Raw genomic sequence first — 14685 nt, 5'->3', positions numbered from 1 at the left:
ACCACTTGTTCACAAAGGCTTTTTTAGTGTTGTAACATTAAGTATTCATTATGGGAAATAGATGAGTGCTCTAGAAGGGCCCTCCTTTCCACAAATGACTGGAAAAAATTCCAGAGTTTGAGCATAGTTATAGCTATTTTCTAAGAATTTCATCATCTGCCTCCATAAGTAAATATCTGTCTACCTCATTTGCCTGACAATTGCACTATATCAGTTAAGATGGATCATTTGGTTTCTTTGTTGGTCCTGGGGGATATGAACACAGCCCACAGATCTACCAGCTGCTGACTGCCTGGTAAATGTTTACTTATAAATTAGTGTGGGTGATAATTTATTAAGGTAATAAGCATAGATTAGATTTAATGGCTTAGACATTATGCATTATGAACACAGTATTTTATATTAGTTGAAGCAAATGTATATGATACCCAAATGTATCTCAGAAATTGTGAATTAGAGAGTTTAAACCAAGTCAAGTCATATATTACAGTGCATCAACACTTAAATTAAGTGCTTTAGGAAAGTTGCACAATGGTAAAACAATATCATATTGTTCACATATACCATGTATTGGGATTTATTTCTTAGATTCTCTTCCCCTTCCCTTATAAACTACTCATTCTGTGACCGAAGAACATTGTTTCTCTCTTGACAACCATCACAGCATTAAAACTTTGGCTTCTGGAGCTGGGGTGAATAATCTGTCAGCAGGGACACCATGACAGCCTAGCATGACACAACAAAGAAAGAGAAAGAAATGGGTAAACATTAATAAGAGTCTGCTTAGAGACCTAAGGAAGGGGAATTGGATTACAAATTTGAAAGCCTGTGGTTAAAATGTGTTTTCCCAAGGAAATGATAAGGGGAGAGTTCCAATCTAATATTTATTTTTATTTAGATAAAGGAAGGGCAGGAGAGATCAGACTGATCTAAATGTATGCACAAACATCATGCTTACTTAGGCTTCATTCCAGGATTAGTGGGTAAGAGAGTTGACATGAGATACCATAATGGTAGCCATGATTAGATTTTCTGTCCATAAGTGAAACCTAGGTATTGGCTGGGTTTAGAGAAATACGATCCCTTCCACCCTCATGTTTGCACTGTGGTTTGGTCACTTGTAATCTAGAGAAGTTTAGAATAAATCAAATGCAGAATAATAAAAGTAAATCATTTGGGCTAACAAATAATGTCTATCTGAATCTGAGTCCTCATAAAAGAATATTTAAAACTAAGAATATAGCTTCCCATTAGGCTGTCAGCCATAAATGGTGACTTTCACTTTTAGTCTTCTCAACTTTCACAATAATGACTATAGTGATAATATCAGAAACAATGATGACAAATGTTTGTTGAGAGTTTAATTTGTACCAAATTAAGTGCCTTATCATGTGTTAGTGTGTCAAGAAATATTTGCAAGGCACTGTGGTAGGTACTATAATGAGCTAGAGAGAAATGTTTATGCATTATCTCATTTAATGAAACAACCTTCTAAAGTAACTTCTGTTATTACCATTTACTGATGAGGAAATCAATCCTGGAAACAGCAGATAGTATAGAACCGACTTTAGACTCGGGTTTCTCTGACTCCACTCTTAAGAGGTGGTTTTACTGCTTTTCAGATACTTGCTTTTTCCTTTCAACCATACTTTGTATGTGTCCCTAGCCTATATCAAAAGTGCAAGTCTTCTATTTCAAAGGTGTTCATTGACTATATTTATTGAGCAGTTATCATGTGCTGGGCCCTCTGTTGAGTGCATTATGTGCATCATACCATTTAATATCCTTTCTTACTATGTGAGATGATAAGAGATATAAGATGCTAGAATGAGGATTTAGGATTTCCTAAATGAGGAAACTGAGGCATGGATATTTTTCTGAGTGGTGGTTGTAAGGGGTAGATCTGCACCTTCATGTCTCTAGACCTTGACCACTGTGCTCAGACGATTATTACTTCATTTAATCCTCACAGCCTTATGAAGTTATTTCTACTTGTATCCTCATTTCATATAGATAAACTAGGTTTAGAGAAGTTATGGTAGTTACCCAAGATCACACAGAGAGCCAGCATTTAACTTGATTTCCAAAGCTTATGTTATAGAACCAATATCTTATTGTTCTCAGGCCACAAAAGTGTATTGTCCACATATTTAGGGTATTTGTCAGGCATCATTTTAGGTATAATGAAGAACATTAAAGCCAATATCAATGCTCTTATGAAGCAGTTTTCATTATAGTGGGGGGACAGGCAATAAACAAACAAGAAAATATCAAGGAACAATAAATGTCATTATAAAATAAAATTTAAAATGGTAAAAAGGGGACTGGGGAACCACTTAAGAGTGGGTGGCCAGGGAAGATCTTGTTAAAGGAGTGACATTTAAGTTGAGATCTGAATGACAAGAAGAAAGTAGGAAGGCCAAGCTCTGGGATAAAACATCTTCCAGGTAAAATGTTTTAAGCTTTTCTTATGGGTTCCTGGGACCACTTCTCACGTTTTGCTTTATTTTTAATTGTCATTGCATGTGTCAAATTTATTTTCAAATGTAAACTCTTAGAAAGTCAACTTAGAGTAGAGTTTTCAAATTTAGCTAAATAAATAAATACTGACAGTTAAATTGGCATTTCAGATAAAGAACACATTTTTTTAACTCTAAGTATGTCCCAAATGTTGCATGTGACATAACTATACTAAAAAAAAATTGTTTATCTGAAATTTTAATTTAACTGGGTGTCCTGTATTTTATCTGACACCCCTAACATGGAGAGAAGTGTGAGACTATAAAATACTGAGAATTACATTTTCAATGGTGTTGTATATCCGAGAGTCATCCTGATAGCAGTGCTTTGAAGTGTCAGCTTTTTCTGAAGGGTCCCTTTAGGTTACTTTAGCTCCACAGTAAAATTTATATGCAGAGGAAGAAACCCTCTGATTTTTATGAGTCCTACAGACTTACTAATTATTGAAAAATACAAAAGCAAGCTTTGTGGGGAGAAGAGGGTGTATTTTAAAAAAGGGGATCCAAAGGCCTGTGTACTATGAAGAGAATGGTACGATTGCTAGAGTGTTCTGAACAGCACTGCTGGAAATCACCCAGCATGGAGGCCTTAAAAACCTACTCTGAGTGCTGAAAGAGTACACTTTTACTTTAAAGATGTTATATACTTTTAGAACAAGCCCTTCACCCTATTTGCTTTTATACCTTATTATATACCAGTCATAGGCATCTCAGAACTTGGAGCTAGATTATATCTTCTCTTCCTCCTTCCATCTTGATTTTAGTATATGTGCTGCCGAAGCGAGCACCCATCTTGATTTTAAATGAAATTGTGTGTGTGGAAATCATTCTCTAGACAGTAGTGCTGTCCAATAGAACTTTCTGCAATGACGGAAATGTTCTATGTCTGTGCTGTCAAATACAGATCCTATAGTTACCAGCCCTATGTGGCTACTGAGCACTTAAAATGTAGTTAGTGTGTCTGAGGAATTGAATCTTAAATTTTATTTTATTTTAATTAGTTCAAATTCAAATTTAAATAGCCACATGCACCTGGTGGCTACTGTATTGGATAAGTTCTAGAGGAAAAGTATTGTGCTTTTATAATATCTCAGAAAAATCTATCACAGAAGTGCTGAGCCTAAATGCTATTCTAAATAGGCTGTCTAAGAATAATTTCTTTGCCTATAAAATAAGAATTTAGACTAGAAAGTCTCTAAGGTCCCATCTTGCTTGAAAATGTTTCTATGAACTCTACAGGCTACATGGGAACTGCACAGTATTCTTTTATTTTAATCTCTAATGCCTGGCAGATGTAGATGTTCAGTACATATTTGTCCTTGTAAACATCTCACCCATGTGAATACATTATGTATTTAATTTTTAAATTAAATTCAATTTAAAGATATTTAATAAGCTCTTTAAAAATTCAGAAGTGCAAAGTTTCTCCATAAATGATATTTTAGGAAGCTTTCTTTTAGTCCATCCCCCCAAATTTCTGAAAGGATCTATTTTAACAGATTTAGGTTGACTTATCTTTGTAACTTCAATCATCTTCTGATAAAAAAATAGAGCTCAAGGAAAATTTTTTGCTATGTCTCTTCTTGAAGTATATAGTTGGAGAACTCACATTTTCTTTCCTTCTTTTTTTTAAAAGTGTTTGCTGAGTAGGCTTATCACCTGAAAAATGATCAAAGCATCATTTTTCTTCTTTCTCCATTTTTAAAAATATTCTCTATGGATGCCTATTCTTTTCTGGTCATCTGGTTTATGTGTGATTATACCTTTTCTGTTCTGTTTGCTCACACATTTTCATCATCTAGATCTTTACTACTCAAAATGTAATCCACAGGACAGCGGAATCTGCATTACCTGGGTGCTTGTTAGAAAGGCCAAACCTTGGGTTCCATCTCAGACCTCCTGAAACCAAATCTGCATTTTAACAAGATCCCTAGGTGATTCAAATGGGCATTAAAGTTTCAGAAGCAATGATATAGGTCAGGGGTTCCCAACCCCAGGCTGCTGACCGATACTGGTCTATGGCCTATTTGGAACCGAGCAGTACAGCAGGAAATGAGTGACAGGAGAGGGAATGAAGCTTCATCTGTATTTGCAGCTGCTCCCCAACCTAGCATCACTGCCACAGCTCCACCTCAAACCATCAGGTATTAGAGTCTCATAGGAGCACTGGTCCCTGGTGTCAAAAAGGTTGGGGTCCACTGGTCTAGATGACATGGCAATTGCCATTTTAGCCAAAGTTAGTGTCCTTAAGTGGCAAGCTAGAAAGTACAGTAAAAAAATCCCTCTTATTAGATATGACAAATTCAGGCCTGATATACAACTTTCCATTGCAAAGGGAGTCATGATTGGCTTCTAAGAAGCCATAGTGGAGCTTGAATCTCTTCTGGTCACTGCACTAGATCAACGATGAAGATGCTGATGGTGATAATGATTATAATTACAATATTTACAGTGTATTAGATACCATACGAAATGCTTTACATGATTTAATACTCAGAATAACTCTGTCCTCATTTATAAAATATATAAATAATTAACAGCTCATTTTTCTCTACTCCAGAAGTTGTAAGCCATAGACTACATTTCTCAGACTCCCTTGCAGCTAGGGTACAGACATGCCACTCAGTTGCATCTACTCAAGACTTGGAGCCATAAGTGAAATAAATGCAGTGGAAGCCACTTTCTGGGAGATTGGATCTTCTGGTCCACATGCAGCTGGAGGTATCTGGTTCTGCTGGGGCAGCTATAATGTAGTATCTAACATTTAGTTTCAAGGGTCTTAGGTACCAGTTTATGGGTGGCTATGTCAGTGGTGTTTTGACTACAAAAGAACCACACTGTTGTTGGGCAATTTTCCTGCTTGTATTCTTTCCGGGTATGTGGTATGAAAGTATGATTCATTGCACCCTCTTCCCCTAGAGTTACTTAATGTCCTTTTAAGAAATTCCTTTCCATTTACCTACCTAGAGCAGACTCTATTGTTTTCCAGTAAAACCCTGACTGTTATAGTAATTGAGATTGGTTAAATCATAAAAAGCTAAAAAAAATAGTGGTACTAAATTTTGGCACTTGAGTATATTCAGTTTTCCAGAAAAGAAAGTGACATTTGGGATATTGTAAAGCAGAGACATGAGGTTAATATTTCCTAGAATAAAAGTGATCAAGATGAAACTAGCAGCATTATGTTAAGGGGACCAATAATTTTTAAGTTAGTTTTGCTGCAATTCTAAAAATGTTCCATACCTGAAAACAAATGTGTCTGTATGGCCAAAATCAAGTAGAGAACAAAACAATTGTCTAGGCAAGTTACAAAACAAAGAAAGAGAGGAGGAAGGAAATAAGATTATTTTAAAATGCCCATTCTGTACCGGGCACTGAATTAGGGGCTTCTATAAATATAAACAAGGGGATTGTATTATAAGAATTATGCAGCTTATAATGGTTGGCAGGCCGTGGTGGCTGGTGCTCAGGCTGATCAAGAGAAGTAAGAATCTTGATTAAAATAGATATATGTGGATGGGGATTAGTTTTACTCCATTAAAATACACTATAAATGATAATAAGCAATAAAAATCTATTGTGAATTTTCTGGAAAAAAATAAATGCCATATGAGCAAGTAATGTAGGTGGATAATCTTGGTTGCTTATCATTTACCAAATGGTATGAATGGCCAAGTTGGGGCCACACAGAGAACTCCTTATCCTCCATTCCCCATTTCTTGCTTACCATAATTGTCCACTTTCTGTTTTCAGCCTCTGGGAATACTAGTGATTGTGGAGAATAAAACACTTCATCATCCACTTCTTCTGGCTTTCTGGGCAAGCAGTGTAAAAATGTCCAGTCAGAGGCAGCAAGTTTAGCAGTCTAAAGAAGAGATGGGGATAAGACTGTGCTTTGACTACTATATGTGGCTATCACATTTGTCTTCTTCAATATTTAAAAACACATGAGAGTATAAGCTCAAGGTATCCAGGGGAAATATATATGGTAATTTCAACTTATGGAACTTTATAGTCATTTTTTTTTTATTTGGGAGATCATCACTCCAAATTAAACCACTAACTCAGGTTTCTGGTACTCTGTCTAATGGGATAGTAGACATTTGAGTAAAGAGCTCTACTAGTGTAATATGTGGTTGATAGCAAAAGTCACCAATTATTCCCCAATATATTGTAGAAGTTGCTTTTATGTGATTGTGTTAGATTTTAAGCTCATCTCCAAATTATGGCTTTTAGCACTTGACGCATACTTTATCACTAGTTAAAACCATTTTGAAAAAGCATTGAGATATGAGTGCATTAAACAGGATTATGGGCATTATGCACTAATGTTTCATTCTTAATGCAAATATCCTAAAAGTTTTCATTTTCTCCAACAGTTAATTCCTGAAAGTTACATTTCCCCATTCATTTCCTCTGTTCACTTAAAAATTCAAAACTCCATTCCATCATAATTTCTTACCTCAAAATTACTGCCTTTGTACTAAAATTTCATTTTACTTCCCACTCTAGTTCTAGGTTCAGAACCTCCTGAGTTTCTAAAATACTGGAAAAGTGACAAGGGAAAAGAATAACATTTTAACCTGTCATTCATCAGTAAGATTACTGCTCTTCATGCCTACAGTTCCAGCACTGGAAAAAAAAAATCTAAGTTTGATCAAGGTAAGTATGAGGTAAACCACAAGGAATTTAAAATTTCTCCATGTGGAAATTATATATGTGGAAAAATATTTGCCACATATATAACTGGATATTGTCCATAATATATAAATAACTCCTATAACCAATAATAAATAGGTAAAAAAAAAAAATAGAAAACAGGCAAAAGATATGATAGTTTATAGAAAAAGACATGGAAATGGCCAATAAACATGAAAAAAATGTTTAACTTCATTAGTAATCATGGAAATGCAAATTATAAAAGCATGAGATAGTTTTTTTTTAATTAAAAATGTAAATAAGAATGGAAATAGTGTGGAGGGAGTGTAAGTCATCAATCCTTTTTGAGTGGACAGTTTAGCAGCATTTCCATATTTTAAAAAGTATAAGCCATTTCACTCAGAAATTTTTAGGGATCTATTCGCCAGTAATATTTTCACAAAGAAATGTGTATAAGGATGTTCATTGCAGCATTTTTTTCTTAATTGGAATAATAGCCTAATTTATCAAAAGGAAAAATTTTAAGTGAATTATGGTCCACTCATACTTTGGAGTTCTATGCAGCCATTAAAAAGAATGAAAATTAATGAATGGATAAGAAAATCTAAGATTTGTTAAATCAAAAAAGTAACTCAGAATAATATATCTAATATACTATTTATGATAAACCAATAGTTGTATGTGTGTAGGCATATGCAAATACACAGAAAAGGTCTGCAAAGAAACAAATTAAATTGTTAAATGCTGGCTACCTCTGGGAATAGTCACCATTAAGGGAATGGGGGAAAGACATTTTCACTTTTTATTTCTAAAACTTCATTCTGTTGACGTATATAAATAAGGAACTTGTATTTATACATTACTTTGTCAATAAATATCAACTGTAATTGCTTAATCCCTTTCTCTACTAAAACAGATTAGTTTCTCTGCTGACAAAATCTCAATGTACACATACACGAGTTTTTGGTTATTCCTCCAGAACAGTGGTTCTCAAAGTGTGACCGTAGAGCAGCATCATTTCATCACCTGGAAACTTAGTAGAAATGCAAAGTCTTGAGTCTTATCCCTGATCTACTGATTCAGAACCCATAGAGGAGTGGGATCCTGCCAGGTGTGTATTAACACCTCCTCTAGGCAATTCAAAGGCTTGCTCAAGATTGAGAAACATTGCTTCAGATCTTAATGAAAAGTATCAAATCAGATGGGATTCCCCTGGGAAGGCCTTGGAGGCAGTTAGCAAAACTAGACTGGGTTTGAGAGTCCTTAGAAAACAAAGGCAAGCACTAACCTCAAAAACATAATTGTGGGGTTTTTCTTAGAGGAGAAAGCAGAAGAAATTGCATGCAACAGAAGTAAATTTATGTCTGTAAATACATAAGGCCTAGGGCACAAAGAGTAAAAGCATTCTGATGCCTTTTACTGTTGCTGTGAGAGGGGAAAGCTAGCTTCTTCTGCATGACTTTCAGATTCCAACCAGGACAAAAGTGTCTTTCCAAAGGACGCAGCTAATCTTCGAGATGAGAGAAATCCCTGGGGGATAGTGAGTCCTTCATAGAAAAGGAAAAGACAGTTTGCTCTCCCCAAAGTGAATGAGTGATTAGATAATTCTGGCCTTTATAAATGGAATTAATAAACCTTCAGAGAGTCATCAATTTGTACCTTCATTGTAACCTGGTAACCTTGGAAAGCCTGGAACCGCTTTTTCTTCTCCTCTTCTTGTCCCATGCTTATCCAAGTGTCTGTAATTAATACATTGCCTCCACGAGCCGCTTCCAATGGGTCATTCGTCAGTGACAGCTTGGTACCATTCTAGAAAACACAAGCATACCAGTTAAACAACATCATGGGACAGAGAAAGGCAATTATGACTTTACATATAAGGATTATACCTCCTTGGCATACTGCTCTGCTAACTTGGTTATATTGGGATCCGGCTCATAACCCTGCAGAGAGAATAATTTAACTGTTACTTAGGTAATTTTATTATATATGCTTTCTTACATATGCATTATTTTCCTTTCAACAATATTCCCACTCTCTTTCCATTTTTTGCTTTGAGGTGTGGCCCAACCATGTTCAGCAGTATATGATATTTACATCTGGAATTTCAAACCTTAATAGTACTTTTTGGAATTTAAAAAGACAACCAATTGCCATTTTTATTTCATTGTCTTTGACCTCCTTAGTCATAAAGACAAACAGGATGGGGTGCTTTCTAGATCTTGGTAGTACCTCTTGTTCCTCTAATAGCTTAAAAGTATCATATACATAATTCTACAACCTTATGCATTTTTGTCAGAGTCTTTCCATGAGCTGTTCTTTTTTCCTAATGCTTTTTTTGTCTAAAATGTTTTCCCGTACCCACTCCACGTGGATAACATTTTCGGATCTCAGCTCAAATATTTCCTACTCAGAAAAACCTTCCCTGACCAATCCAGCTAAGTACTAATAGCCTACAGCACACATCTTATTCTTTTGCACTCACCAACAAGTGTTCTGAGTGCTGGGCATTTGCTCTGAAGTGGCACTTAGCAAACATAGTTTTTGCTAAAATATATTTGTTTAGGGTTGTTTAGTGAGGGAAGGCAAGTGAGGTGCCTAGGGCACAAAGGTTAAAGAAGCGTCCACTGTCAGAGTTGTGAAAGCACAAATTTTGCACCATAGGCACTCACTTGCTTACCCTAGTTTCAACTCTAGGTGAGAGGATACTATGGGAGCAGCTAAAGTCTCCCAAGCTATTCCAGCCCCTACAGATAGCCCCTCTGCCTCCATCTTCCCCTTCTAATCTGTTCTGTACACATCAGCAAAAATTGTTTTGTTTTGTTTTGGTTTTCTTTGAAGCCTTCAATGTTTACTACTAGTTTCTTAAGTCAAAGCTGATTAAGAGTATCAAGGCTCCCCACTGACATCCCCTGCTTCTGTCTCTTTTAATTCTTCACAACATCTTGCTGCAGGAAAGCCAATCTTATTGTCATCCCTGCACATGTCTTACCATTTTCTGCCATCACAGCCTTTCACCTTCCCCTTCATCCCCTCCTGGGCATCTTCATTGGAACATGTCAGTTCCTCTTTTGTCAAAACTTTAGCCCAGCTTCATCTTCAGACCCTCCATATGGAAGTTTTGTCAGTCCAAACACCATAATTATTCTCACCTTCCTTCATCTTTCTCATTTTCCTGAATTCTTAGCATTGATTATGAGTTGGTTTTTATAAATTCTCAGTAGGGCATTGTGGTAGATGCTGTGATATGCCACCCAGATCCTCCTTCATGAATAAAGGACTTATTCCTCCAGCTTCTGGGCCTGCTGCCAGAGGATGGCTTTCGGCTGTCAGTTCTCTTTGGGCACTGCCTTAGCTGCAGAAAGCCACCTCAGCCAAGGTCACATGCCCTTCCAGGGTGACCTACATTCTATGACTGGTTGACAGGATGATATGAAAACCTGACTCCCTCCTCCCAACTCAGGATGGACATCTCAGATCTAGAATTTTCCACAAGGTTAGCCGAGGCGGATTTAGGGCCTGCATCACAGTTTGGCTTCTCCCTCTGCTCACTCCTGCTTCCTTCTCCTCCCTTACACAGGTATTGATCTCAAGATCACACCCCAATAAACATCCTGCAGGCTAAACTCTGTCTCAGAGTCTGCTTCCCATGAATCTCAACCTGTGATGAGTTTGTTCAAGTTTATTCATCTGAAATTGTGTTTATTTGCATGTAGTTCCTTATTATAAAATTCGTGAGGAAAGAAACTACTTGGATGGTGATGTCAATGTCTGTAGCAGCTTTACCACCCTTAAATAGCCATAATTTTTTAGCTTTGTTTATCAGGATTTGGGGAAGGTATTAATAAAGGCTTGCTAATTTAGTAACTAATGTTGTGACCATTCATACTGGTAAACATAAATTAAGAGATTTGGATATTACCTCATGTGCCTCCTGCCCTGAAAACTTGGCCTTCCCCTTGGAGAGCAGGTTTTATACTCCCTACATATAATCATTCTTAGAGAAGGAATCAATAAGTACTTAGAGAACCAACAGAGAGGTTTGGAAATTAGAAAATCACCCAACCTTGCATGTACTGGGCCATGACTGAGAATACAAAGAGGAATTCTTTACTCACAGCTCAGCTTTCAATACTAAATCATTCATTGGCTTTTACATAAATCTTCAAATCAGATGAAGAAGGTGATTAACAAACGCAGTTCAGTCTAAATATTCACTTAGAACAATGTAAAAATCATTACCATCAATAGTTTATGGAGCAATTTTGCAATCAAGGACAAAATTATGTTTTCTTGAACATGTAAGTTATTCTTGGTTGAAGAATGGGGAAATAGATTAAATTATGGCCTTGGAAACTTAAGGCTTCTTAAATTTACAATAAATCTCCTAGCTTTATCTTTAAAGGAAATAAGTCTACTTATAAATTGATAGAACAACTTCTACACTATCAGACTTTCCAGAAGACTTTTTAAAACTCCTACTCTCACCAAGATTTAACAGGTTTTAGTACTCTTTATCATTTAAATGAGTTTCTGCATAAGAACAATACTGAAATTACTCTATAACATTGGAATTTTTCTCCTTTGATGCTAATAAAACAACTTTGACATGCAATAAAATATTCAAATCATATATTTCTCCAACAGAATAAAGCCTTTATAAAAACACCTTATAGCAGGGAACAATTATTGTTAATGTTTTATCTGTAAAAACTAAATGCAGTAATAGTTTGCATTAATACAGAATTTTTCTTCAAACTACATTTGTAGTAAGAGTGTGCTAACTCTTCCCATAAAGTGAAGAAGAACCACCTTAAGTACATGTCAGATCTGACACTTTATTTTAGTTCATGCTGAACAAAAGAGAATTATCTGTTGTAAGCATTATCCCTCTGAGTCCCCAAAGTTAATTATAATAGGGTGGCTTCCAATACATGTTGTTGTCTATGCCTGCCATTTCTTCTATGGTAAGTGTATTAGATAGAATAGTGTCCTCCGGAAAAAAATCATTCCCACCCAGAATCTCAGAATATGACCTTATTTAGAAATAGGGTCTTTACAGATGTAATTAATTAAGATGAGGTCATAGTGGATCAGGGTGGGCCTAAATTTTATATGACTGCTTCTTCATAAAAAGAGGGACATGTGAAAAGAGAAACACAGACATAAAGGGAAGAAGATAGAGGCAGAGACTGGAGTGATGCAGCCACAAAACACAGAATGCCTGGGGCCACCAGAAGTGAGAAGAGACAAGGAAGGATCTTTCCGTAGAGGCTTCAAAGAGAGTATGGTCCTGCCAATACCTTGATTTTTGACTTCTAGTCCCCAGAACTATGCAACAATAAATTTATGTTATTTTAAGCCACCCAGTTTGTGGTAATTTGTTATGTCAGCCCTTGCAAACTAAGGCTATAGGGTGCATTGATTCAAACTGGTCCAGCAAGAATACTAGGAAAAAAACATTTTGTTTTGTTTTGTTTTGTTTTGTTTTGGCAAGATGCAGCAGACAAAGCTGATGCTCTACCCAGATGCCATCAGAGGGTCTCTTTTTACAACTTTGCTATTTCTCATTTCAGTATGCTTTTCACATCTAGCATTCATAGTTCTCCTTCAGATGACCCTCTGGATACCCAGTGGCTTTTCCTGCCAAAAGTGCCAGGAGATTTACCACCCCACATCCCCTTGCTGTCCCTGACCAAGAATTGGTACAAAGGATGAAAGTCCACCTTCTTTGCCACTAAGGTTAGAAGAACTTAGTCATAACTTATACTCTAGAGCACCTGTGAGATCAGGCAGAAGCTCTCTTCTGTGGAACTGTACTTGACATAGCACTAGGGTGACCGAATCATCTCAAACTGAATAAGCAGAGGCAGGGAAGAATTTTTAGGCCTTACATATTCACCTCTGGATGTCTTAGCTTATCGGAGTGCATGGCAGCAGTGACTACTGAGATAACTAACAGCAAACACATCCTCGGTTGGAAACACACTGATGTACAATAATTTTGAGTAGTCATCTCTTAATGAGAGGGTCAATTCTACCTTTTACTTTGTTTCTGAAATAGTTTCTATTGTTCCATTCAAAAGACTCCTGATAGAATATTAGTAGCCAATGAGAAATATAATGTGGAAAACAATTCAATAGAGATGGGGTATTTAAAAGTTTCTGTGGGAATCCTTCAGGAATGATTTCTGTATGAGTCTCTTGTAGAGTTAAATTTATCCTCTAAAAGGCCTATTTATTTTGTATGAGGCTGTGCGTATCTTAACACAGGGATCTCCTACAGGGGATCTGAAGTTTTGGGGGTATATTTATGGATTTATTATATTATGTAGGTAAAACATTTACAAGTTGAGTTTTGAAACACTAAGCTGGTGTAGACGCCAGGACCTTCATATTAGATTGACATTTTTCTATCAAATTGCAGTATAGTAGTCCCCCATTACCTGCAATTTCACTTTCCACAGTTTCACTTACTCACAATCAACTGCAATCCAAAAATATGAAATGGAAAATTCCAGAAACAAACATTTATAAGATCTAAATTGTGTACTGTTCTGAGTAGCATGATGAAATTTTGTGCTGACCCACTCCGTTTTGCCCAGGACGTGAATTATCCCTTTGTCTAGTGTATCCACACAGTATAGTCACTTAGTAGTCATCTCAGTTATCAAATTGACTGTAACCATATCACACTGCTTATGTTCAAGTAACCCTTATTTTACTTAATAATGTCTCATTTACCTCACTTCATCTCATCATGTAGGCATTTTATCATCTAACATCATCATCATAAGAGGTGAGTATAGTACAATAAGATATTTTGAGAGAGAGGGAAAGACCACATTCACATAACTTTTATTACAGTATATCGTTATAATTGTTCTATTATTAATTAATGTTGTTAATCCCTTCTGTGCCTAAATTATAAATTAAACTTTATCATAGGTATGTACGTGCAGGAAAAAACCTAGTATATCTAGGGTTCATCACTATCCACAGTGTCAGACATACAGTGGGGGTCTTGGAACCTATACCCCATGGATAGGGGGTACTACTATATTAGAAAAATGAGAGCATCTTCCCTGTGCCTTGGGAATTCTATGCTGTCTGGATTTCATTGCTTTTTTTCAGCCTTTGTGGTAGCAGTACACAAGGATGTTAGTCACCACATCACATGAATGGCTAGTCTCAGGCATTCAAAGGGATAATTCAGACATTCTTTTAACAAACTCACAGGTTAAAAGGCATCAGCCAAGACTATCTCTTTTTGTAGAGATTGGATATTGGGCACTCAAAAGGCCAAAGAGCTAGAACAGTAGGGCTGGTCACAACCTAAATTTTGTAGCCTCACCTGCATGCTCTTGAATGGATGAGAGGTTTGTGTTCACTGGGTAATTGCATCTAGGGGTGATTTAAGGGGGAGTTAGTTTCAAGGCAGAAATTTTCCCTACCTTTGGAGTAGCTGCCTGAATGTGCATTCCAAATTTCGCTGCACTCATCATTA

At 36.4% G+C, this 14685-nt stretch overlaps 1 protein-coding gene across 1 annotated transcript in view; it reads right to left on the bottom strand.

Annotated features, from left to right (window-relative positions):
• Positions 1-566: 566 nt before the first annotated feature.
• Positions 567-14685, bottom strand: part of OTC (ornithine carbamoyltransferase) — a 62082-nt gene continuing 47963 nt past the window's right edge. The window contains exons 6-10 of the mRNA XM_023525609.1: positions 14633-14685; positions 9068-9121; positions 8838-8987; positions 6247-6384; positions 567-726 (exon numbers count right to left, since the gene is read on the bottom strand). Coding sequence (XP_023381377.1) covers positions 667-726; positions 6247-6384; positions 8838-8987; positions 9068-9121; positions 14633-14685 — 455 coding nt within the window. The 3' untranslated portion in view covers positions 567-666. The remainder of the gene's footprint in view (positions 727-6246; positions 6385-8837; positions 8988-9067; positions 9122-14632) is intronic.

This window comes from Pteropus vampyrus, unplaced genomic scaffold (genome assembly GCF_000151845.1).
Source record: "Pteropus vampyrus isolate Shadow unplaced genomic scaffold, Pvam_2.0 Scaffold582, whole genome shotgun sequence".
NCBI lineage: Eukaryota > Metazoa > Chordata > Mammalia > Chiroptera > Pteropodidae > Pteropus > Pteropus vampyrus.
The sequence above is the reverse complement of the archived record's forward strand: the minus strand, read 5'-3'. Positions and strand labels throughout refer to the sequence as shown.